This window comes from Acomys minous, assembly GCF_964271855.1.
Source record: "Acomys minous genome assembly, chromosome: 10".
In the NCBI taxonomy this organism is placed as follows: Eukaryota; Metazoa; Chordata; class Mammalia; order Rodentia; family Muridae; genus Acomys; species Acomys minous.
The window spans coordinates 117,864,213-117,889,843 of record NC_140491.1 but is presented as its reverse complement, the minus strand read 5'-3'; the positions used below and the strand labels follow the sequence as shown (position 1 = coordinate 117,889,843).

General features: G+C 41.3%; 1 protein-coding gene across 1 annotated transcript; it reads left to right on the top strand.

Annotated features, from left to right (window-relative positions):
• The first annotated feature begins 310 nt into the window (after positions 1-310).
• ZSWIM2 (zinc finger SWIM-type containing 2) lies at positions 311-20,546 on the top strand. Its single transcript, XM_084798923.1, has 9 exons — positions 311-520; positions 1,603-1,679; positions 3,585-3,625; positions 9,832-10,042; positions 11,466-11,717; positions 14,260-14,344; positions 17,310-17,419; positions 18,314-18,467; positions 19,326-20,546. Exons 1-9 carry the CDS (start codon positions 356-358, stop codon positions 20,133-20,135), a joined length of 1,905 nt encoding a protein of 634 aa, XP_084655049.1. The 5' UTR covers positions 311-355; the 3' UTR covers positions 20,136-20,546.
• The last annotated feature ends 5,085 nt before the right edge of the window (positions 20,547-25,631 follow it).

Sequence of the window (25,631 nt, the reverse complement as noted above, 5' to 3'; positions counted from 1 at the left end):
GGTGAGATTTTTTTGTGTGTGTGTAAATTTTTTATGGATGAGAAATGCGCAGAACGTAAATTTAGCCTCTGGAGCCCACACTATAACTGGGTCTGTGACTGCCCTAACGTACAGATCACCAGTTCTGCCTAAGAGCAAATCAGCAAGAAGAATGCAGGTTTGCAGCTGTGCCTGTGACCCTGGTTTGAAAGTCTAGAGGTAGACCTCGGGAATCCCTCCCGCCCCGCCCCAACTCCTGCAAGGCAAGCTGGGGCAGAACCACCGTCACCACGGCAACCACGCGCTGCAACACTGTTGCCATAGAGACCAAAGGTGCCTCAGTAAGCCTGGCGCAGAGGCGCAGAGGCAGCCGGGGATGCTTCGCGGAGGCGGTAAAGCCTCCGAAAGGCAAAGACACTTGAGCAAGAGCCTCATTCGGCAGCAAGACCAGGCGCTGAGCAGCAGCATCTATCTCCTGCGACAGATCGGCCCCACCGGCTTCCTACTGAGAGAGGAGGAGCCCGAAAGCGGGGATTTCCGAGTAACTACCGGAGTTTGGTGGGGAGGGGCTGGGGAAGACAGGGCACCTCAAGTGAACTTCACAATCCCTGAACAAACATGGGCCTCACACAAGTAGGAGTCATCCCCACAAATGCTCTCCAGACTTTAAAAGATGTGCAAGTTACAACCGAAAATAGTGTTTTCTAGAGAAGATTCTTTCTGGAGAGTTAGGAACACAGATTGCGCCCAACTCCTGTAAGATGATGGACCTTAAGTTTTAGTATTAAAAACACTTATAGGAGAGGGTTATATGAACATCTGGTTCGCGGTATGCGTTTTCCGGAAGCCTTGTTAGTGCTCAGAAGCCCTGTGAGTAAAATGAAAATCCTGTTATCGTCTAAATGTTTGCTAATTAAAATCAGTTTCTCTGTAATAGTTTCTGTGATCATTTTCTTTTTGCTCCCCTTTAAAACTGTAACATTTCATTAAAGGGTAGTTTAAATGTTGATACTTTTAGAGTGTGTGCGTGCTTAAGAGTTCCGTCTCATTTTGCTATAAAAGAGAACAGATGTTTTGTATTTACTTGTCCTGCTGTTGTCTGTCAAAAATGAGCCACTGATCACCTTCCCGTGGCTTTACACCTTACCCCTCTGTAGGTTGCTCAAAGGATACCTTTTCACTTTGCCGATTACACAGTTTATTGGGTTTAACACTTTTGGTCCATATAGTTTTGAGTAAAACTAATCCTCTCTAATGAAAGTAAAGTTCAATTACAAATAAATAAATAAATAAATAAATAAATAAGTAAGCAAGCCATCTTACCAAAGGCATTAACAGAGGGAGAGCTTTTAGTTTTAGATTTAATTTCACGTGAGTACAGATGACCTTTAGAAAATGTGCTACCATAGTGTCAGGTGTTAACCAAGGCAAAGAAGAAAGAAGCGCAAGCCCAGCCTAGAATGTCAAAAGAGAATATTTCTCCTAAGGTCCCAGTCAATAATGACTCAGTTCAGAGTCACTAAACCAATTAATGATTTAAGTCTCTTTTAATCTGGTTATTTTATCAATTAGTTTTGCCCTAACTCTTAAAGTTGACTGAGATGTTTTACTTTTCTTCTGAAGGTTTTGCTAGGAAACCCCCACGAATGCAACTGCCCCACGTTTCTGAAGAGGCGGGAACTGTGTAAGCACATATGCTGGTAAGTGACTGTTAGCAACAGTCTTCCACAGGAAGCATGCTTTCCCACCTTTCCTGGCCTGACAACAACAAGAATAAAGAAGTTTGATATTGAGGGAATTTGAAGCTAAAATGGCCACAATTTACCAATGTGTGTCTTAGTATTGCAAGTATTCCATTTCAGTCTAAAAAGCCAGTTAATCAACTGAGGAACATTTAATAGTATAAAGTAGAAAAATACTGATATATATTACAGGCACAAATGTGATTATCTAACTAACAAGTCTATGGTTATCCTGAGACATTACTTTCTTCAATAACTTACTGTCTCCTGAAACACACTGTCATGAAAATCGTGTTTGTTTTCTATATGTCAGGTTTCAGGCATTTTTCGCTTTCAGTATAAATATGAGGACTTTAACTGAAGGATTCCTCTGAAATCTGAAATTCCCACAGTGTTAGGGGAGCCTATGTAGTGGGTAGGTACTTCCCACACATGGAAGACAATCTCACCATTTGGGGAGTAGGCCCTACTTAGGTTTGCTTTGCCTTACTATACTCACACCAAAAAATCAATAAATGCACCCTTAAAACTGTTTAATTTGGCTTTTGTGGCACATGACTTTAATGCCAGCACTCAGGAGACAGAGGTACTGGGATCTCGGTAAGTTCAAAGGCAACCTGCTCTACAGAGGGAGTTCCAGGACAACCAAGGCTACACAGAGAAATCCTGTCTTGAAAAAAAATTTTAGATGTATTTGTGTGTGTGTCTGTGTGTGTGTGTGTGTGTGTGTATAAGTGTGTGTGTGTGCGCGTGTGTGCATGTGTGTGTCACCTGCCTGTATGCATGCATGTACACCATGTGTGTGCCTGGTGCCCACAGAGGTCAGAAAAGCATGTTGGATCCTCTGAAACTGAAATTACAGATGGTCGTGAGCTGCCATATGGTGTGGAGAATTGAGCCCAGGTCTTTGTTGTTTTCTGAGACAGGGTTTCTCTGTGTAGCCTTGTCCATCCTGGACTCATTTTGTAAGCAGGCTGGTCTCAAACTCACAGCAATCCACCTGCCTCTGCCTCCCGAGTGCTGGGGTTTAAAAGTATGCACCACCACACCTGGCTTAAGAACAAGTGCTCTTAACCACTGAGCTGTCTCTGCAGCCCCAGTGACTGCATGAGAGCACAGACCTGTGTATCTTGCTTTCTAATACGTTTCCTTGCCCGGTTTGGGACTGTTCCATTTTTGTCACTTTTTATTGAATATCTACTAACATAGGTTATTGGTTCTATTTGAAAGGAAGATAAAGATACTTTCCTTTCAAATGTACAATGGTCATAACATTTACAATAGGTGTTTGCAATATTATCTACGACATAACAGGGTGTTGTTATTCTTGTCTAATTTTAATATACTATAACTCATTTCATATAATATTTTAACCATAAACTAAATGTAAGTATCCAAATCTATAAGGTATATTAATATTAATGTAATAAATGCTGAACCATGTTTGCTATATATTTTTTTAAAGTATGTGTTTTCTCCCTCTTTAAAAGTCACAATTTTAGTAAGACTTGAAAGTTTTCTGCTGTGCATTGAAATGATGGATGTGGAAAAACAGTTACTTGGTACTCACTTGCAAGGAAGTCAAGAGAGTGCTGTGACTACCTGGCTCCCTTCACCAGCCCTGGAAGGACTGTGCCTTGAGAAGGAAAGGCAGTCTCTCTCTCTCTCTAACCAGTCTGTTCAGCACAGACCACACCAACATCTTAAAATATAATTATAATTAACATAAAAGTGACTAAGTTTGCGTCTACTCACAACATTTTCTGCATTAAATAATTCTCACTGTAGTCTACATGTTTAAACAATATTTTGAGATTATGTAAAATAAATGCTTTAATTTTTTTTTCTACTTGTGAATATTAGGGTGTTGTTGAAAAAATTCAAGCTTCCAAGGAATCATGAATGTAAGTTTCTGGCTTTTTTATTTTCTAATCTCTTAATAATTTGAAGCTAACAAAAATATGAACTTTTTATTGAAGCATATTCTAAACTTGACTGCCTATTTTCCTAAAGAATCTAGTAGCTATCTCTTACCAAACCTTTTTTTACTCTTCAGAAAGTTCAGTTTCTTCTTAAAACTGTATGTTTGAGCTGAGTGGTGGTGGCACAGGCCTTTAATCTCAGCACTCAGTAGGCAGAGGCAGTCAGATCTCTGAGTTTGAGGCCAGCCTGGTTTACAGATCGAGTTCTAGGACAGCCAGGGCTACACAGAGAAGCCCTGTCTAGAAAAACAAAAATCAAACAAACAAAAAACCATAAGTTTGTATATCCCACTCAAATCAGGTTCTTCGTGGAAACAGGGGTAAATGCCCCCAGAGATGGCTCCACAGGTGGAACTGTTTGCATTGCAAGTCTAAACCCAAGCACCTGAGTCTAGTCCTTGAACCCACATGGGGCAAGGATAGCCCTAACCCCTTCAGTGCTGTCCTCTGATTTATATGTGTACAAGGTGGCAAATGCTCACCTGAAGGTGCGTGCACACATTAATAATAAAAGTGCATAAAAACTGACACAAAATAACAAGTGTTTCCTTGAAAATTTGTACAAGATTAAATTTTTTAAAAAGCAGAGATGAAACAATAGTGTTATCTGAAAGAAAATAATTTTCCTTATTCTAAGCAAAGATTCATAGTGGTTTTGTATACAATTTTTGTATAGAATAGATAAAATTTGTCAGGTACCAGGATTGCAATGACACATAATGGCATTCAAAACTACTTTGGCTAAACCAGACACGCACACCTTAAATTCCAGTGCTCAAGAGGTAGAGGCCAGCAAATATCTGTGAGTTCAAAGGCCAACTTGGTCTACAGAGTAAGTTCCAGGATGGCCAGAGCTACATAGTGAGTAAGACCCTGCCCCGGGGGGAAAAAAAGCAATACCAAAAACCAATTCAGCTGAAATTTTTGTGCACAAATGTTTAGATATTATTACGCTACTCAAATTGTATTTTAAATACTTCAAAAATAGAAAAGAAAACATGCTTCATTATATAGATACTGTTGTCTTTGCGAAAGTAATACTTACAACTGAGGGGTTGTTGGTCTTCAGCCTAAGGGATTAATTTTGAATTTTAGTAATGAATGTTCATAATATTCATGAAGAATCAAAGTGACAATGTAATTTAATTTTTAAAATTCAACTATTATATACATATGATGTTAAAAATAAATTAACATTTGCGTTTCGCATGGAGTTTCCTCTTGGTCTCTTAAGTCCATGTAGTCTTTCAGAAATGCCTCCTATTTTTTTTTTTTTTTTTTTTTTTTTAGAACTTGAGCTGTTAATCTGGTGCTGCTGACTGCCACCTAACAGCAGGCCAGCATTTCCAGCTGCCTTCTGGACAGCTCATTCTGAAGATCCCATGGGCATTCTGAGCAGCAGTTTTCCATGATTTGTGATTCTCTATCCTATGCCCTGTGTCACTTACTGGCTCAGTCACTGTCCTATTGCTGTAAAGAGACACCATGGCCAAGGAAACGCTTAGGAAAGGAAGCATTTGATTGGGGGGCTGCTTACAGCCTCAGAGGGTTGGTCCATTGTCACCGTGGCAGCAACAGGCAGGTGCTGCGGCAGAAGCTGAGAGCTACATCTTGATCTGTAAGGAGAGAGAGGAGAGAGAGGGAGAGAGAGAGAGAGAGAGAGAGAGAGAGAGAGAGAGAGAGAGAGAGAGAGAGAGAGAGAGAGAGAGACTGGGTTTGGCATGAGCTTTTTGAAATGTCTCAAAGCCCTCACCCAATGGCATACTTTCTCCAACAAGGCCACACCTACTGATCTGTCTAATCCTATCAAAGAGGACTCTTTGTAGTCTAAGCATTCACATATATGAGCCTATGGGATACCACATAGTCTGACATCCCCTTTTATGTCCTCTCTAAACCTAGAAATCATGCAGTTCTTGTTCTCGCACAGTCCTCCTCCATGTCCAGTTGTTCTGCAGATGCTGTTTATTTTGTATCCCACCTTTTCCCAAGGGCTCCTTCCCGTGGTGTTCGTAGGTACTGCTGAGCCACCCTCAGCCCTCACTGCTGCCGCCACAGCCTCACTGTTCTCACAGCCGGTGCTTTGTGCCTCCTCCCTCGGCTCTACAAATCCCTTCTGCACGACGACAAGCCTCTATGGTCTCATGCGTACTTTCTTGCTTATTTCAACATTAAGTTTAAGTGCTGACTTCCTGCAAAAGTCTCATTCTTGCTGTGCTTAGCGTTGCCTTTCCACGTCATTCTCACAAGCTTCCATATTTCAGTTGAAGAATGGAGATATTAGATGAGTGATGTGTGAAATTTTGTAATTGCAGTTTTATTAACTGAGAAGTAATTTAACAACATAGTGCAACTTACTACAGCAGAATAAAATGTAATTTGCAATTGGAATAGAAACTAGAAACACTTATTCTTTCTTCTATTTTCTGTCTTCAAAATCTAGTGTGTGTCACAGCTTCTCAGGATCTGTACTCAGACACTATATTTCACTTGCTAACATTTGATCTGCCTCGTGACTAACGTGTGAAAATGTCAATAAGGAAACTTATTACTTTATATGTTAAGTATGTATATTAGGTACATTTTATGAATTGAATAATGTGAATTGATGTGCATTTCTAATATTTTAATGTTTTCACTTCAAAGACAGCATTTATATATGACTCACTCTAACATTTCATGTGTTTTCTTAGCATATATTGAAGGCAGAAACCATTGTTTTCCTAACAGTACAGAAAGTATAAAATGATTTAGATTGTCTATATACATTAATTTAGACATTTTATACTTCCTACTGAAATAAATATTTTAAACATTGAACTCTGTTTCTCTCAAAATTATATTCCTAATAAAACTTAAATATATCATCTAGTGATTTATTTTTAATGCAATAGAATATGAAGTCATCTCTTCTTTTATTAAATTGCTTATAGATAAATAAAAGCCATACTAAAAACAAACTTTCAAATTCCCACCAAAGAATATACAAAAATAAAAATATATACAAAACTTTATTTTCTATGTTGCTTTTATGATTTTATACATGTATATTTAAACATAAACATATATGCACAGACCTATTTTGCATGGATTCTGTATTCTGCTTTTCCCAAACAATTTCTGTCACTTCCTATTTTCAAGTCTATGTACTTGTTGCAAATTCACCAGATGTCTAATGTTCCACTGAATATGGCATATTGAAATTAACCCTCAATTATTAGTTAGTTCAATTCTGCTTTTTACAATCTTTTATATGAAGCTTTCTTGTTTTAATTTTTAGCATAACAGATTGTTGATTTTTAATAGCTGTGTTAAGAATTTTTGTTTGTTTCTCATGTGAATTGGTCTTTTAAATACTTTTCACTGAGCTGGCTGTAGTGGTGCAGGCCTTTAATCCCAAAACTTGGGAGGCAAATAGCTCTCTGAGTTCAGGGTTAGCCTGGTCTACAAAGTGAATTTCAGGACAGCCCGGCCTATACAATGAAGCCCTAGCTTGAAAAAAAAAGTATAAATAAATAAATAATTTTCACTGATTTAACAGGCATTCAATGTATTAATATTTTTCTGTATATTTAAGTTCATGTTCAATATAACTTAAAGATATTAGCCACATATTTAAGTCTCTAATAGAAATAGACATGCTAATATTACTGTAATTTTAGGACAAAGCAGACAGAGTCATACAAAATACAAAGTATGGCAGATGAAAATTACAGTTTTATTCATTTACATCTCCTAAATTAAGCAAGAAAATTGTTTCCACTCTCCCATATGTCAAACATTTCTACACAGAATCCAAAATGCCTCCAAACAATGTTTTAAGTATAAAGTTTATACTTTCATTTATTACTATTTATTTAACAGATTTGATTTAATGTGTCTGCCTTATTCTTGTTTTAATTCACTTGAAAGAGGGATGAAAGAAAAACTTTTGGTAATACACTGAGGCAACTGTGTGGCGATGCAGAGACCATCGACGCAAACCAAATACCATCCTCCAACCTGCACCAACACAGCCTCACTGGATGCTGTCACAGCAAAAGCAAGAGCCAGAAAAATTACCAAGATTGTTGCCATTATTTTAAAAAAAAAAAAGAGAGGGTTTTGGAAGGACTGAAACAATGAACATGAAAAGAAAAAGAAATAGGTTTAACAGCACAAAGAAGCTATGTGTAAAAATAAAATAAAAGCCACAGAGGAACATAGGGAATGCAAGGAACACATTTGCAAAGACGGGTAATCTCTGAAGTGTTTTGAAAGAATGTTGTTTCACTCCAATAAACAGCCATATGATAATTTATACATAAAGAAGTCTGAGTAGCAAACGAGGAGATGGGTGATAGCCTTGCAAGTTTCAATAGGAACAGAAAAGAAGTGAGTTAAAAAAGGGGCTCACACACTAAATACAACTTAATAAATATGCAAATGCTGATGTTCTCAGACCACAAGAGCTTTAAATAAATGGTAACTGTGCATTGGACTGAGATCGCTAGACAAGGCTGGCTCCCTTGTTCTTACCTTACAGAACGTCCCTGTTGGTCTCATACATTGCTTTTGCTGATGGCCCCACAGTATTTCTTATACCATGCAGAACCGTTTCTGGCCAACAGCTTTTGTGAAATTCTTAAATGTGCAATCCTCCCTCCCTCCCTCCCTCCCTCCCTCCTTCCTCCCTTCCTCCCTCCCCTCCCTCCTCCCTCCCTCCTCCCTCCCTCCCTCCCTCCCTCCTTCCTCCCTTCCTCCCTCCCCTCCCTCCTCCCTCCTTCCCTCCCTCCCTCCCTCCTCCCTCCCTCCCTCCTCCCTCCCTCCTCCCTCCCTCCTTCCCTCCCTCCCTCCCTCCCTCCTTCCCTCCCTTCTCTCTCTCTCTCTCTCTCTCCTTCTCTCTCTCCCCCTTCCACCCTCCCTTCCTCCCCCTCCTCTCTCTAAGAGAGCGGATCCTGCTGTTTCTCTGTGACAAATAACCCTCCTCCTCCAAGGACTGAGTAATTAAAGTTTGATTTCCTCCCACACTCCACCTGCACGGGCCACATCACCTTGGGCCAGAAACAAAGGTTTTTGTATTGAAACAGAAATACCATTTTTGTCTTTTGGTTTTGCAGATCCTTCAGTGTTTAATTGGAGATTTTTCCAGGAAAACAGAGCTTTCACACTTGCATATGTTATTTAAGTTACATGTATTTAAAATAAACAGAAGCAGAATTTAAATTGTGCTGTGGTAGGACAAGAGGGCAGGCAGGCAAAGGAGCCATGGGTGGGGAGAAAGACTCTCTGGTTCTAAGATTAAAACTACATACACCACAGTTGTTTGGAAGAGCAGAAAGGGAGAAATTCATAAGTAAAGAATGTACATCCCAAGGGTCCAGTGCCTCGGAGGCTGTCCTGCGGAGCACTGTCCAAGTCTTCCCCCCTCCCCCACCAAAGCACTCATTTCTATGGATACAAAAATAAACAGGAAATGAGGCACAAACAATCTGCCCCTCTGTTGTCAAACTTAACAAACACTGGCTTTATGAGCCTGTTCCCATGCCCCTATTTTCTTTCTGTATTCTTAGTTTTTATTTTAATTCGTTTAAAATTATATTCATTTTCTCTCTCTATGTTTGTGTATATATTTCTGAGTCTCTGTGTGTGTGTTCTATGTGGGGGCATCCGCCGAGTCCAGAGGAAGGTATTGGAATCCCTGGAGCTGGAGCATGCTGGGAACTGAACCTGTGTCCTCTCCACGTGCAACACAGGCTCTTAAGCACTGAGCCATCTCTGCAGCTCTCACTTTAACACTGTTGTGTGTAGATGAAGTATTTGTTTGCAGGCACATGGAAGGACCAAAAAATGTCATCATGCTGAGAATCCCAGGGTAAATATTATCGCATCCCAAGCGTATGGTGCGTCCTGCGCTATTGTCAGTAACAAGGCGGAGGGAAGGCGATAGCCTTATTTGTATAAATTACTCTTTTCTAACCACTTTTCCTTAAAAAAAAAAAAAAAAGAGTACAAACTGGTCAGTGTGACTATAATAGTCCAACTAGTACTATCTTTCTGATATTTGAAAGAAAATTATAGCTTCTATTACATCCTTGTGTTTCCTTTCCTGCCACCAAATTCTCATGCTTTGATATATTTTTCACTAGCTGCTTTCCAGCTGGGTCTTGTGGAAGGAGAAATAAACGACTTGCTGCGGGGAATACATCAGGCCAAGACTCCCCAGCTTGGGGCGGGCGATGAGCATGCGCATGTGGAAGAAGATGGCTGTCTTAAACAGAAAGACATCAGTGCAGGGGACATCTGCCCCATTTGTCAAGAGGTGCTGCTGGAGAAAAAACTCCCGGTCACCTTCTGCAGGTGACAGATATGCCTTTGGATCCTGAAGGCTTACGAAGCTCTAGCTTAGTATTCCTATGAAATTACATTATGAGATGCCTTGGCAGGAAAAAAAAATAAGGTTCCTCGGTGTCTAATTTCTATTTCTTTTGTTCCCTAATATGTGTCTTGTGAGACACCCTGTTCTTCTAAATATTTCTAGGATACGTTGTAAAGGTAAATTTTTAAACTGTAAGTCAATAGTAATTTATTCCCCTGCTTTAAGTATTTGGAAATAGGAAGACATTTTGGGGTTTTTTGAAGCGTTTTTACATTTATTGACTGAGTGGCTTGGGGAATGGGTGGGGTCACGTACATGCCTTGGCGTGTGTGAAGGTCAGAGGGCAGCACGCAGATGTTGTTTTTCTCCCTCTGCCGCGTGTGTTCCAGCAATCAGCTCAAACTCAGATGACTGCGCATCCGTCTCACCAGCCCTCCCTTTTTATTTATACAGGAGGAAAAAAAGTATACGACTGCAACAATCTATTTGAACGTAAAGAGTATTTCACTTTGAAGTTATAAGCATTCTTTTTAATTTTTAAGAAATTTTATCTTCTACTTAGGTTGTTCAAATTTTTAACCTGGTAAAACCCTTCACTGACAGAGTCTCCTTCATAGTGTTCCTCATGGCACTCAGCAGTTGGACTTTAGAAACTGAGGCAGCCAAGCCAGGTGTCTTAGGTGTGCGCCTGTAACCCCAGCACTCGGGAGGCAGAGACAGGCAAATAAATATCTGTGAGTTCAAGGCCAGCCTGGTCTACAAAGTGAGTCTAGGACAGCCAGAGCTACACAGAGAAACCCTGTCTTAAAAACAAGAGAGAGAGAGAGAGAGAGAGAGAGAGAGAGAGAGAGAGAGAGAGAGGAGAGAAAAGAAGTTTGAGGTAGCCGTTTGCTTCTTCATTCTTTTCCTTAGTTTTGCTCTTGAATATTTGCCAAACACTTGACTCCTATTTTGCATATTTTCCTGTGGTGGCTTCTATACTTAAAAAGAACTAGGTACTTCCCCAAATATTGTTCAGCAGAGATGGCTCACTTGTCTAAGACACTACCTGATTACTCAGAAAAGCAAGAGAGAAAAATAGAGTCAGACTCCACCCTGTATTTAAAGAATTAATGTTTTAGTTTTGCTTTGTATTAAACCTACATTCATGCTGACCTTATGAATGAGAAATAATTTAACAATGTGAGATATGTCACCATTTTTTTTAAATGAAGAAAAAGTTATATTGGAAAGTCTGATAAAGATGGTAAATTAGACTCCTGTCTATACGTAATCTAGATATATCTAGAAATCAGTTCGAGGTACTTTAAGGAATAAAGCTGCCTCCAGCGAGGTCTTAATTTATATAAATATTTATAGCAAATAAATACGATAGGTGATGAACTTGAATTTTATTTCCAATAGATTTGGCTGTGGCAATAACGTGCACATAAAATGCATGAAGATCTTAGCTAATTACCAAGATACGGTAGCGGGAAGTTCCCTGGTAAAATGCCCGCTATGCAGGGAGGAGTTTGCGCCACTAAAACTCATCTTGGAGGAGTTCAAAAACTCTAGCAAACTTATGACTACCTCTGAGAGAGAACGGCTAGACAAACACCTTGGAATTCCCTGTAATAACTGCGAGCAGCTGCCAATCGAGGGGACGTGCTACAAGTAAGTTCCCAGTAGTCACAGCTCTGAGCAAAGCTGCTCCCTCTGCCTCTCTCTCTCTCTCTCTCTCTCTCTCTCTCTCTCTCTCTCTCTCTCTCTCTCTCTCTCTCTCTCTCTCTCTCTCTCTCTCTCTCTCTCTCTCTCTCTCTCTCTCTCTCTCCCTCTCGCCCCGCCCTCTCATGTGATGACAGCTCCTTTGGGATCTCATTTTGTTTTCCTCATTTTTGAAGAGCACTGGCTTTGTGTTCTCGCGTGGGTTGACTACAAAGCAGCTCTGGCCTTCTTCTTAGTTGTTTCTATGGCCTAGGTGAGTTTTCACGCTAGATATCTCATATCCTGTAACACTGTGGACTATGGATGAGGGGGTCATTGCCAGAGTCTCCTCACTTGTGAGGCAGAGGCAGGAGGATATCTGAGTTTGAGGCCAGCCTGGTTTAAAAGCAAGTTCCAGGACAGCCAGAGCTGTAGAGATTAAACCCTGCCTCAAAAAGAAAAATTGCTGAAATATACAGTGTATGAGCAAAACTAAATATTTCTTTCAATGTTCTGACTCATTCCAACAGCACTTTTATACTTTTGATCAATTTTAATCCTGTTTTCTGTCAGAAGAAAATTAACCATTAAGAAATCACTATGGAAAGAAATATAATTTTTTTAAAAAGAAAGAAAGAAATCACTATGGGAAGATGGCTGGCCTGAGAGGGCCCCAAGGAGCCATCTATCTTGATCAAGAACAGGATTCGTACAGACACTTAGCATGAGGAGTGCTAGCCCAGGGATGTTGGATCTCGGAACTACCATCTTCGGCAGCTGTTGTGTGGACAGTGGATTGGAAGAGTCATGGACCAAATGTCATACTGAGACACAAGGCTGTGAAGAGGAACGGTGGGGACAAAGCAGCAAACCCTTGGCCCGTGTGCCCACGTATTCCTCAAAGGGTTAATGTGTGGCTTAGCTGATTCTATCAAAGATGGTCAAATACTGCGGTCATGTATCAGATGGGTGATAGTCAAATCCTCAGCCAGGGTATTGTCTGTTTTCTGTCCCGGCGTACTGTCCTTCCAGAAACTGCTAAGTCAAATCTTTCTGTTCTGTGCTTCTCTGCTCCATGCCCAGTTTCCTCTGAGGATAACTTCCCATAGCCTGGCTATGCACATGGCTAACAGCCACCAGTTCTGAGTTCCTTGATTACAAATCAAAGCTGTGTCTGTGACATGTGTGACTCCTCCTTCTGCTCTTTGCTTCAGGTACCGAACATGTCAGTCAGCCCAAAAGTGAATTCTGCTGAATGTAAGCAGCAGCTTTCCCTTAGTTAGTGCGTCACGATGCAGCTGATTCATCTTTTAGGTCAGTTCATAAAACATCAGATGTATGTTAAGGTGCAGAGTTACTTAAATTTTTTATCCCAGCATACTCTGATGTATCAAGTGAATTGCAACATTGCTGGTTTGTGATGTTAATTATTAAGAATCTACATATGTGAATAGTAATAATTGACAAATTAGCACTTGTGTCTTCTAAAATGTCTGAGGACAATATTTCTCAGGGAAATAGCCTTCTAAACATTAGAAAAATTCAATTTAAAATTAATTTTTTGGCCATTTTCCACAATACTGTTTATTTGGTGAATCTTGTAACAAGGAAACTAAAATCACATGTGGTGAAATGCTTACTAATACCACAAGCTTCAAATTGGGCTTTTGTGAAAAGGCACATTTTATATTAATGGTCTTTGTTGAGAATTCACACAGTTATCCTTTCTAACTTGTGAGGAGAAAAAAATATGATTCTGTTGTCAAAGAATCCTGTTAATTGTAACCTCATTCTTCATGAAGCAACTGGAAGGCAGTGCTGCATAGGCACATGACAAACCATGTGTCTGTGGGTTTAGGTCCCATGGAAGGCGAAAGAAAGAAATCACTGGGGCCGAAATTGGTCTGGAAAAGCATCCTGGGAAGGATGTGAGAGAGGCAAAGCAATATCTGTCTCCCACGCATACCCACAGGCTTATCACAGGACTTGGGTACCAGGCTACAGCTCAGAGGGAGTTAAGCTTTTGATGATCTAAGGTTTCTTATCAACTGACCTTTAAGTAAGATGACCCTGGCCTGTATACCCCAATATAATCACAAGGCTCTTGAGCATGGAAGAAGGAGGGGATGGAGAGAAAGAAATATGGCCATGGAAGAAAGGCAGAAAGTGCTGTTAGTTACCTTAAAGATGTGGCAAGGACCACAAGCTAGGAAGTGTAAGCTGCCTGTAGAATATGATACAGCCAAGGAAACAGATGTCCCTCTGCAGCCTCAACAAGTGACACAGCTGGGCAAACACCTTGTTTCTATCCCTTTGAGACGCATCCCGCTTCCATCTTTACAGAACTGTCTGGTAAAATTCTACAGAAGCAATAAGAAACTAACTCACAAATCGACCAGTGTGAGCTTTGCCAAGTGTGGGTCATCTGCAGGGAGAGGGGCCAAAGCTTTCACCTGAAGCCATGGCGGTGATTCGGTGTTTCTCTCCTGTGCTTTGATGTGTTGTCTTCCAGGTGCACTGAGTGTGTAGAGTATCACTTATGCCAGGAGTGCTTCGACAGCTGTTACCATCCTCCCCACCCCTTTGCGTTTCGCGAGGTAAGGTGCCCTCCTTAAGTTCAGTGCGGCACTTGACATGTTCTGAGATCAGTAAATCTAAGAGCATGAAACGTACACAACACTCTGCAAGGAAGGAAGTGGCTTTCAGTTTTAACATTAAGTTTAGAATTCTCCTGTAAGTGTGTGCAACACAACCAGTTTTTGTACTACTGGTGCTTTATAAACTCCATCACCACAATAAGCGTTGGGTGTCAGAAAGAAACCTTAAAGAGCAGGCGCAGTAGCCCTCAGCCTGAAAGGAAACTGTAGAGACCCCAGCCTGTAGGGACCCCAGCCTATAGATACCCCAGCCTGTAGGGACCTCAGCCTGTAGAGACCCCAGCCTGTAGGGACCCCAGCCTATAGATACCCCAGCCTGTAGGGACCCCAGCCTGTAGAGACCCCAGCCTGTAGATACCTCAGCCTGTAGGGACCCCAGCCTGTAGAGATCCCAGCCTGTAGGGACCCCAGCTTGTAGGGACCCCAACCTGTAGAGATCCCAGCCTGTAGAGACCCCAGCCTGTAGGGACCCCAGGCTGTAGAGACCCCAGCCTGTAGGGACCCCAACCTGTAGGGACCCCAGCCTGTAGGGACCCCAGCCTGTAGGGACCCCAGCCTGTAGGGACCCTGGCCTGTAGATATCCCAACCTGTAGGGACCCCAGCCTGTAGAGACCCCAGCCTGTAGAAACTCCAGCCTGTAGGGACCCCAACCTGTAGGGACCCCAGCCTGTAGAGACCCCAGCCTGTAGGGACCCCAGCCTGTAGGGACCCCAGCCTGTAGAGACCCCAGCCTGTAGAGACCCCAGCCTGTAGGGACCCCAGCCTATAGATACCCCAGCCTGTAGGGACCCCAGCCTGTAGAGACCCCAGCCTGTAGAGACCCCAGCCTGTAGGGACCCCAGCCTGTAGAGATCCCAGCCTGTAGGGACCCCAGCTTGTAGGGACCCCAGCCTGTAGAGATCCCAGCCTGTAGGGACCCCAGCTTGTAGGGACCCCAGCCTGTAGAGACCCCAGCCTGTAGAAACTCCAGCCTGTAGGGACCCCAGCTTGTAGGGACCCCAGCTTGTAGGGACCCCAGCCTGTAGAGACCCCAGCCTGTAGGGACCCCAGCTTGTAGGGACCCCAGCCTGTAGAGATCCCAGCCTGTAGGGACCCCAGCTTGTAGGGACCCCAGCCTGTAGGGACCCCAGCTTGTAGGGACCCCAGCCTGTAGAGATCCCAGCCTGTAGGGACCCCAGCCTATAGGGACCCCAGCCTGTAGGGACCCCAGCCTGTAGAGACCCCAGCCTGTAGAGATCCCAGCCTGTAGGGACCCCAGCCTGTAGGGACCCCAGCCTGTAGAGACCCCAGCCTGTAGGGACCCCAGCCTGTAGAGATCCCAGCCTGTAGGGACCCCAGCCTGTAGAAACTCCAGCCTGTAGGGACCCCAACCTGTAGGGACCCCAACCTGTAGGGACCCCAGCCTGTAGGGACCCCGGCCTGTAGGGACCCCAGCCTGTAGAGACCCCAGCCTGTAGGGACCCCAGCCTGTAGGGACCCAGCCTGTAGGGACCCCGGCCTGTAGGGACCCTGGCCTGTAGAGATCTCAGCCTGTAGAGATCTCAGCCTGTAGGCAGGTTTATCATATTTCCGATACCATTATGGTTTTTCCCTTAACATTTGTCATGCCCGCAAATAATCATAGAAAAAGATTTTGTTTGTTTTTCACTCATTTCTTTATTAAACAAATATCTACTGGACATCTGACATGTGACAGACACTATTCTGGGTTTTGATTTATAGCAGTGAACAGGCAAAGAATTTTTGTGGTAGTTTGGTGACATAATCATAGAAACTTTTAGGCATCCTTTGAACTGTTCATCTTAAAAGTATCTTCTGAAGTTGGGTGTGGTGGCACAGACCTGTAATCCAAGCACTCAGGAGGCTAAGGTAGAACAGTCATATGTTTAAGGCAAGTATGAACTACTTATTGAAATCTGACATTAAATATATAAATTATATATATATATATATGATATATATATGTATATCCTGATGCCTTACACTTTTTCTTACTATAAAAATAAATCATATATGATTATAATTAATGTTTTTACATTAAGAAAAACTAGGTAAGCCAGAAAAATAACTCAGTGGGTAAAAGTGTTTTCTGTCAAGCCTAATGCCCCGACTTCAATCCCTGGGACCTACATGGTCGACAGAGAGGACCTATTCCTGTAATTTAACACCTGTCTTCAATGCACGTGCCATCTCATGCACACACACATAATATAGGGGCGGGAGATGGAGAGGGAAGACAGTGACAGAGAGAACACAAAACAAGTGCATAATCAAATACGAGGATTAGAAGCAGTAATGTTGGGCACGGTGGTACACACATATAATCCTAGCTACTCAGAAGGCCGAGGGTTGCAAATTTGAAGCCAGTCTGGACAATTTAGGAAATCCTGCCTCAAAATTTACAAAAGAAGATACAAAACACTTTTTCAGGGGCTAAGATCCAAATACTTGCCACTTTTCCAAAGAACCTGTATGGTGGCTCAGAACTCTACTGTAACTCCAGATACAAAGGACCCAGTGCTCTACTCTGCTTCTATGGGCACCAGGCATGCACATGGTCCACAGATATGCATGTAGGAAAAAGACCCATATATAAAAATCTTTTAATTAAAAATAAATTAATGAATTCAAAGTTGTGGGTGTTGCTCAGTGTTCCATTGGTAAAAACCCTTATTGTTGAAAAAAGAAAATAAAGTCATTCTCATAGCCTCGCAGTAGGACATGAGGTTCACTAGTAATTTATAATTTTAAGGTGGTAAGTTAGATAGTCTTATAGTGAGTACAATATGATATTTTATATATTTTACAATATGATATTATTATTATGCAGTCTTGATAATTTAATTAGAAAACAACTTTTTATGATTTACAAAATAACATCTACTCTTTTTTCACCCATTTCAGAAGAGAAACCAAAGGTGGAGATCGGTAGAAAAAAGATCAGATGTTGTAAAGTGTTTAGATATTAAAAATGAGGGGGAAGCAAATACGCCACAGTTTCAAGAAAAGCAAGGGTGAGAGTCTCAGGAGAATGTACACTTCTCGTGTGATGGGATCTTTGAATCATATTTTGAGTGGGTTATATGTGTTCCTTGGTTTCATACTTGCTAAGCAATTGCATGTGTTATCCCAAGCAAGCTCACACATCCCAGCAGAGAGCCAGGGTTTTGAGTCAGCCCACTGGAATCCAGACCTAGTAAGCACACACTACCAAGATGGCTTCCGGGATACAAACTTCATTGCTCTCTGCACATCTTTTCTCGCCTTTCAAACAGGGGTAATTTTGTACCATATGGGCATGTATCTGCAGAGTAATGGAAGCATTAACTTTTTATCAACTATGTGAAATATGATCCAAAACAGTACCTTTAACTACACTTTTGTTCTTAAGTACCATTTTTGTCTGCTCTACCACTTTCTAATGGCACTGAATACCAGTTAATTCACAGTCTATTACTGTTACGGCAATCGGGACTTTAAAAGTTACACTGTTAGTCTAACTATATTGGGGTAGGGACATACCCTCCCCCATGAAATGAATTTTCTCACAAACTGTCATCTACCAATTGCCTTCAGTACCCCTGGTTATTTGAGTTTAATGTTGTGCACTTCACCAGTTGACAAATAAATTGCTTTGGTTTCCTAAATGTATAACTATTTGCCCAAATTGAAATAATTTCAGCTTATGACCCTCAAAATGTTGTTATTCTTTTGACTTTAAAGTATAAACAAAAATTTCATTAATTAATAAACTGTGTTTTTTGAAGTCAGGTTCTATACAACCAACAGATTTATAATTTCTGACTCAAGAAAACCTTGGGTTCCACTGTTTTATTTATGTAGAAAATATGCTCTCTAAATTACTTCCTGATCTGCAATCACACATGAGCATGTTTACCTTTACTCAGGCAATTTTACACACCAAAGCAAGTTGTAAAGTCACTGCCTCTCCTGCTAATTACAAAGAAAAGCAAGCTGCTTGCTCCAGGGTACCAGTGTCGACTTTGTTTGAAGTCATTTTGTCTTGGTCAATATACAAGACTGCTACCATGTACTCACAAGGTAAATACCACATCCCTTTCACTTTACTCTTCCTAACGGGCCATTTCTCATGAATGAAGTGGCAGTTGAAGTTTCTCCTTTTATTTTTTGGTTATGCTCTGTGCAAAGATGCTCACTGGCACAGTACATGTGGACCAGCTCCGGCAGAGAAGGTAGCCTGCCTTCATGACAAGTTTGCATTAAGCAGGACTTGCTTCTTTATACACTGGCTAGTTAGGACAAATGCACTTTAACTGCATTCTTTTATGGACTTTCGTTATGTGTAACCTAGAAAAGGCCTACAGCATTGTGCCATGTGTTTTCACAGCTCTCTAGAGAAAGTAGAAATGCATTCATTGAAAATTATTCATAAGAACTCACTAGAATCAAAGTCCTATGTTGACAGCCATAGTTAATAATCATAGTTTTCCTGAAATAACATTGCTTACATAAACATGTAGAGTTTTAAAGTCATGCTTTAATGGTCTGATAGTGTTTTTATAACCAAAAAAATCTCTGTGTGTGTTACCTAGTATCTCATGATAGCTAGACTCATTTGCAACTCAGTTGGTTATGACTTATTAATTTTTTCTTTCATTAGAAGTAATTAGCATAAAATAATACCTTGAATGGTGAGCTTCTAACAAAGCTAAAAAGGCACTAGACATAAGGGGCTGTGCATTTTACTGTGGAAGATGGAAATCAGTCAGTATAGGCACTGTATTTATCAATGAACTTGTTCAAAATATTTTCATAAAACTTGATAAGTTAGAATTATCTTCCTCTTTGTTCAATAGTTTCAATATACAAGTAGGCTGGAAACATTTATGTGAGTAGTGTCACAGTAGGTCTATTAACTTACAGCCTTTCTGTTTCAAGTTTCACAGGAAATGCATTGACAACTGGTTATTCCACAAGTGCAATTCATGCCCTATTGATCGACAAGTCATATATAACCCTCTGACCTGGAAAGGGACAGCTGTGGATGGACAAGCACACCCGCTGGCTTCAAACAAGGACATCGCCCATTTGTCAAAGCAGCAAGACCCAAAACTTTTTATTCCTGGTAGTGGATTAGTTTTAAAACAAAATAGAACTGGAATTTTACCTAACATTCCTCAGTGTGATTCTAAAATATTGACTACATTTCAAAATCCATCAGACAACTATCAGAATATAACAATAGATGACCTATGCTCAGTCAAATTAGATAATTCAGATTCAGGAAAACTAGCGCATGACTATAAAGTCAGCCAACACTTCCCCACATGCCTGCAGGTTGCAGCTGCTGGGTCATTTGGAAAAATGCCGCCTCAAACATTCCTTCCCTCCCTTTCTCCTAAGAATATTATTTGTCTCACTGGAAGGGAGAGCCCACACACCTGTGGCAAATACCACACTAGTCAGAGTCAAAACACAACCAGAGGTTATGAACATATGGACTCTAAGTCAAAGAAATGTCTCAGAACTAAAGTAAGGCAAGACAAGAGACCGAGTCCCTTACCTACAGAAGACTTACATCTTACTATCAACTGGGGCATGCCCAAGCTTAGTTTGTCTAAAAGGCATAATAGTTCCACGGGAAAAGTTAGACAAAAACGTACGTGTCCACCTAGACGGCCTGCACATCCCCCTTCACAGACCCCAAGTGCTGCACTGTCTTTAATAATGGAGGGAATTCAATTATGAAAAAGAGCATGCTTATAACATCAGAAAAGTTTAAATATTTAATATGCAAAATATTTTATTTGTAGACTATAAGAATCTATGTACACACTTGACAAATGTATATAAAATACTCTATTGTCATTTTGCCTTCCTGTCTGTGAATGACATACTGTGCTTACAGAGGTCACCCTGCTACACGGGAGACTAAGATAAATAAGTGTTTTAATGAGAATACTCAAAATGTTATGTATTGTGAATAATGAATAGAGCATTCATATCTTGTTTTATCCTGACTAATTTTTCCACTAAGGAAATAGATTTTTCCCTGCTTTGAGTTACACTGCTCTAAAAAGGCCAGAGAATAAGATTCCCTGCAAGATTGCTTCTAGGGAACTACATAACTTCTCAGTTTTATTACACTAACAATCACTGAAAACCTATACAAAAATCCTAAAGGTGATTCTTTTATTATGTTTCCTTAAAGCAGTTTTATTGCATATAAAATGAAAGTATTACACACTTATAGTGCTTTTGCCATTTTACCTTTAAGAAATATGCATTTTTATATTTTTTCTAATCCTGAGCTATTTTAAAATAATCATTGCTTCAAAAATTCATCTGCAAAATACAAGTTTTAGTTAGTTGCACGACTTTATGGTTTTTAAATCTTACTTTTTTAGAAACCTTAGTATTGAGAGGGAGGGTACACAGGCAGACACCAGAGGGCAACTTCAGATGTGATTACTCAGTAGACACTGACTGTATACTTTGAGGCAGGGTCTTTCTCGAGGACAGGGGCTCACTGAGTCAGCTAGATCTGGCTGTCCACTGAGCCCCAGGAATTCTGCCTTCACTTCTGAGCTAACAACACTGCACCCAGTTTTTGTTTGTTTCTTTGTTTTCTTGTTTTGGGTTTTGGCTGTTTGTTTGTTTGTTTGTTTGGGGTTTTGTTTTGTTTGTTTGTTTGTTTGGGGTTTGGTTTTGTTTGTTTGTTTGACAGAGGCGCTGAGGTTCAGGCTCAGGTCCTCATGCTTATGCGACAAGCACTTTGTTGGCTGAGCCATTTCCCAGCTCTTCAAATAGTACTTTCTCTTTTATGTGTATATGCGCATGCGTGCACACACGTCATGTTATGGCTGTGGAGTAGAGAGGCGAGCTTACAGGAGTTAGCTCTCCCCTTCCAGCACATGGGTTCCATGGCTGAGCTCATCCAGCTTTTAGTCATGTGCATTAACTCACTAATCGATCCTGAAGGCCCCCAAATATTATTTTTAAACATCGTGAAGTCACTGGATTTTATAATCTGCATCATGGAATGAAACCGCCTATGTTTTTGTTGTGATGATAATGGAGTACGCAGTTCTGTGAAATAATTCTGAAAGTATGGATGTTCTTTGAAAATGACATTTGAATAAGAATATTTAACATTTAATTTTTAATGAACCAACTGTGCTTCCATTTAAAAGCTAAGAGTCATTTGCACGTCTTAATTTTTATTGAAAATATTCTTCTCTCATGCAATGCATGATGACCACAGTTTCCCCTCCCTCCACTCCTCCCAGCTCCTCACCACCATCTTCCCTCTCTAGATCCACTCACCTGTGCTTCCTCTTCAGAAAAGAGCCGACCTCCAAGAGGTGACAGCCAGACAGCACAAAACAGGATACAATAAGATAAGGCTGAGCAAGGCAACCCAATAGGGGGGAAAGAATCAGAAAGACACCTGTAGGCAAGATGTCCTGGGGCAACAGGAGTACAGAGCCTGTGGGGGTGGCTAACCAGTGTCTGCTTTATCATGTACACAAGCCCATGCCCTGCGCTGGCTGGATGGCCAGACACTGGAGACTGGGTAGCCCAGAGACCTAGAGTAAGACCAAACACAATGAGAAAAAAAAATCAAGGAAATGATTCCTAATGACATTCTGCTGTACCCGTAGGTCAGCGTGCCTTGTCCAGTTCATCAGAGAGGCTTCCTCCACTGGGACCTGGTGCCCAGACCCACAGCCAGTCCGTGTGAAGAAGGGAAATTTCCACTGAGTCCCTCCCCTCAGAGATGGGGAAGCCCATGAAAGGGCAGGGGAGGGGGGTTATAGGAGGCATTTGAATTTTGAAAAAGTATTAACTTGAGACTAATCAAAAAGAGAAAGTATATTCTCATGTCATCTTCAATCGGTGGCACTCAGAGGAAGGATAGCAGGTTACCAAGAAGAGACTTGATACCCTATGAGCATATACAGGAGGAGGAGGTCCCCCTCAGTCACAGTCATAGGGGAGGGGAGTAAGGGGAAAATGGGAGGGAGGGAGGAATGGGAGGATACAAGGGATGGGATAACCATTGAGATGTAACAAGAATAAATTAATTAAAAATGAAAAAAAAACAATTAAAAAAAAGAGAAAGTAATTGCAAAAATATAGCAACAATGAATGAGCAGGAGCCACATTTTAAAACCGGATGGAAGTTTTGACATGTTTCTGATATTAAAATGGATAGTCAGACCGCTTGTTCAACAAACCCAGATTTTATCAAACTAATTGTTTGAAACATAGATTAAGGAAATGCCAAAGCAATTGTTAAGCTGGCCAAATATTATCTATTTTCCAACAGTTATTACAGTCTTCTCAAAAATCCTCCCTAAGAAAAGGATGAAATGTTTTAGAGAAAGCAGAAGAACGAAATGATACCCACATGCTAGGCAAGAGGAATGATACTGTGAAATAGTTTCGTAAGAGAGATAAAATGATGCTAGCCTTATGGCAACCAAACTTGTGAAGGTTTTACGACGACTTTGGGGGTTTTATTATTACAATAATATGCTACAAAACACACATGGTCTGATAGCAGTTCCTTAGGATGACAAACAGGAACAGTGACCACAGTTTGCCATGTGAATTTTGGTGACTCAAAGAGGAGAAGTTGGCAAATTTTGTTGTTATTTTATTAGACAAATTCCAGGCGGAGTATCTTCCTGCTTATGACAAGGGAGAAACCCCTGGTCCCATTAACATAGCACAGTCTCATAGGCGATGGCTTCCCTACCAGGCTGGGGAGCTCCTAGAACAATAACATGGCCAGCGTGTAATGAAGGCACATAGGTGACGGCACCGCCCTAGCCCCGCCCACTAGGAGAGAAAAAAAATGCCCTATACTTATATATATCACTACTAAGGCCACACTGAGGGACTATTTGCCATTCTCTTTCATTTTAACCTTCTCGCTCAACTGGCCCATTCTAAAACCAAGGGCTAGGTTTTTGCTCCTCACAGTCAACTTAGAGTTGGTCAGTGTCCAAAACTGGAGGACAGCATGGGACTCTGAGCTCTTTGCTCAAGCGATTGTCATTTGACGCAACTAATGCTCTACACTGCACGTGCCAAATCCACACTGTGATGTACTGCAAATGAAACCAAGCCGTTTTACAATCCTTTAAGAGGGAAATGTAAGCTAAGGAAAGTCGAACCTTCCATCCCAAGCTGCTGTCGGTAATGATGTTTTTCTCAGCAACAGAAAGAAAGCTAGGGTAAGTAATCTACTCAGATCTATACATTCTCTCCCAATACCTAACAATACACAATAGTAGGATAATATCTTCTTAAAGATATTAGGCCATATGGGGACCAGTACATCCCTGCCTGGGTTTATCAGTTAAGAGTTAGTAGCTCCAATAGCACACCTAGTGACCATAATAAAAGGCAAAGACAAATCCTGAGGGAACACATGAAGTCTGATGGAAAACAAAGCAAAACAAAACTGTGTTCAAAGAAGGGAATCATTAGCTTCTGCATTTTCAGAGAGGTCAAAAGAGTCCAGGCCACAGGTCTTAACAGAAAATCATTACTATAGTCTTTGTCCATGTGACTGGGTGGACGGTTTTTCCTAGCCATGCTGTGAGCTTGGAATAACCTGCCCACACTAGTTAGACATATACTATGACCTTTTCTGGAGCTTGGCCACACCACTAAAGTTCGGAGTGTTTATGTTGTCACCAGGGAAAGTCCTCTAGCCTTCACATTTGGTGTTCACTCGCCCACAGCATTTTACTCTTGCTTTCCAAGGTAGCTGTGAGCTCACCAGTGACCATCTGTTCTCACTACCATTAGAGTTCCTGGGTGTTGGTTTTTTTTTTTTTTTAAAGACAACTCCCACCAACTAGTGCATACCAGTCTCATCCAGTTCCTTACTTTCAACAACTGAACAGCAAGACGGTTCCATAACTGGTCACCTACCTAATCTCAAAAGATGCCCGAGTTTCATAAACTGGAAAAGGGTCCTCATTGCCAAAATGCTGAAAGTGATCCAGGTCACAAACCCTGAAATCTCAATGGCTCTCACAGACCTCTCCCATCAGCAGCTTCCAAAATGAATTGTTTTGATGGAATTTGGTGGGCTGGCTCTGTGCTCAGCAGTAATACCAACAAAAAGAAGGGGCATGACTCCACCTGTGATGGTTAGTTCTAATTGCTGACTTGAAACAAGCCAGATGCATCTGAGGAGAGAGTCTCAGTGGCAGATTGTTTTCACTGTCTTAATTGATACGGCAATGCTACTCTAAATATGTGCATTGCCTTCTGGTAGTGGCCCAAATAAAAGGACATGGAAGCCATGGAAGGCCTTTATTCTTGGTGGTGACAGACCAAAGTGACTCCATTTTTCTTAAAACCTCCATTTTGTACTAGGATGACCTAGTCCTGAACTCTGGATCCAAGAGAAACCACAGAATGTACACTTGGCACAAAAAATAGATTAATCAATCAGCTGGAAACTAGGAAAGTACCAAAAGTCCAGACACTACCTCAGATTTTCTAAAAAATTAGCCATTTGTGGTCCAGCAAATAACAACAGCCAATCAGGGACAAACATGTCTGTCTGCTCAAATGTCATCCAGTCATACTGTAAAACCAATTTCCTTGTCTAAAACCTAGAAAAACCACACATTTTCTAATCTTGGGGCTCTCATTCCCAACCCACTGTATTGGTGAGGGAGGGAGCCCCTGTGCCAGGGCTTAAATAAACAGCCCTCATGCACGTGCATTGGAAGTAGCTCCTGAGTGGCCCTTGGGGAATCTCAAGATGTGGGCATAACAGTGTCAAGTTCATCTATAATGTTGCTGCTGTTGCTAATTGCTTTGCTGCTTTAGATTCTGTGCTTATTGGCTTGATTTCAACTAGACACAAGCTAGTGTCATTTGGGAAGAGTGAACATCAGTTGAAAAACGATCATGCACTAGATTGCCCCGTGTACAAGCCGATGGTGCATTTTCTTGGTGGTTGGTGTTGGAGGGCCCAGCTCGCAGTACCACCCCTGGATTGGTCGTCCTTGGCGCTGAAAGCAGACTGAGACATCCATGAGACACAAGCCAGTAAGCCACAGTGCTTTATGAGGTCGGCTTGAGGGCCTGCCTGCAGATCCTTGCCTGGAATTTCTCCCTGACTTCCCTCCATGGTGGACTATGATGCAGATATGCAAGCTGAAATAAACTCTTAAGTTGCTTTTTTGCCAGAATGTTCTATCATAGTAA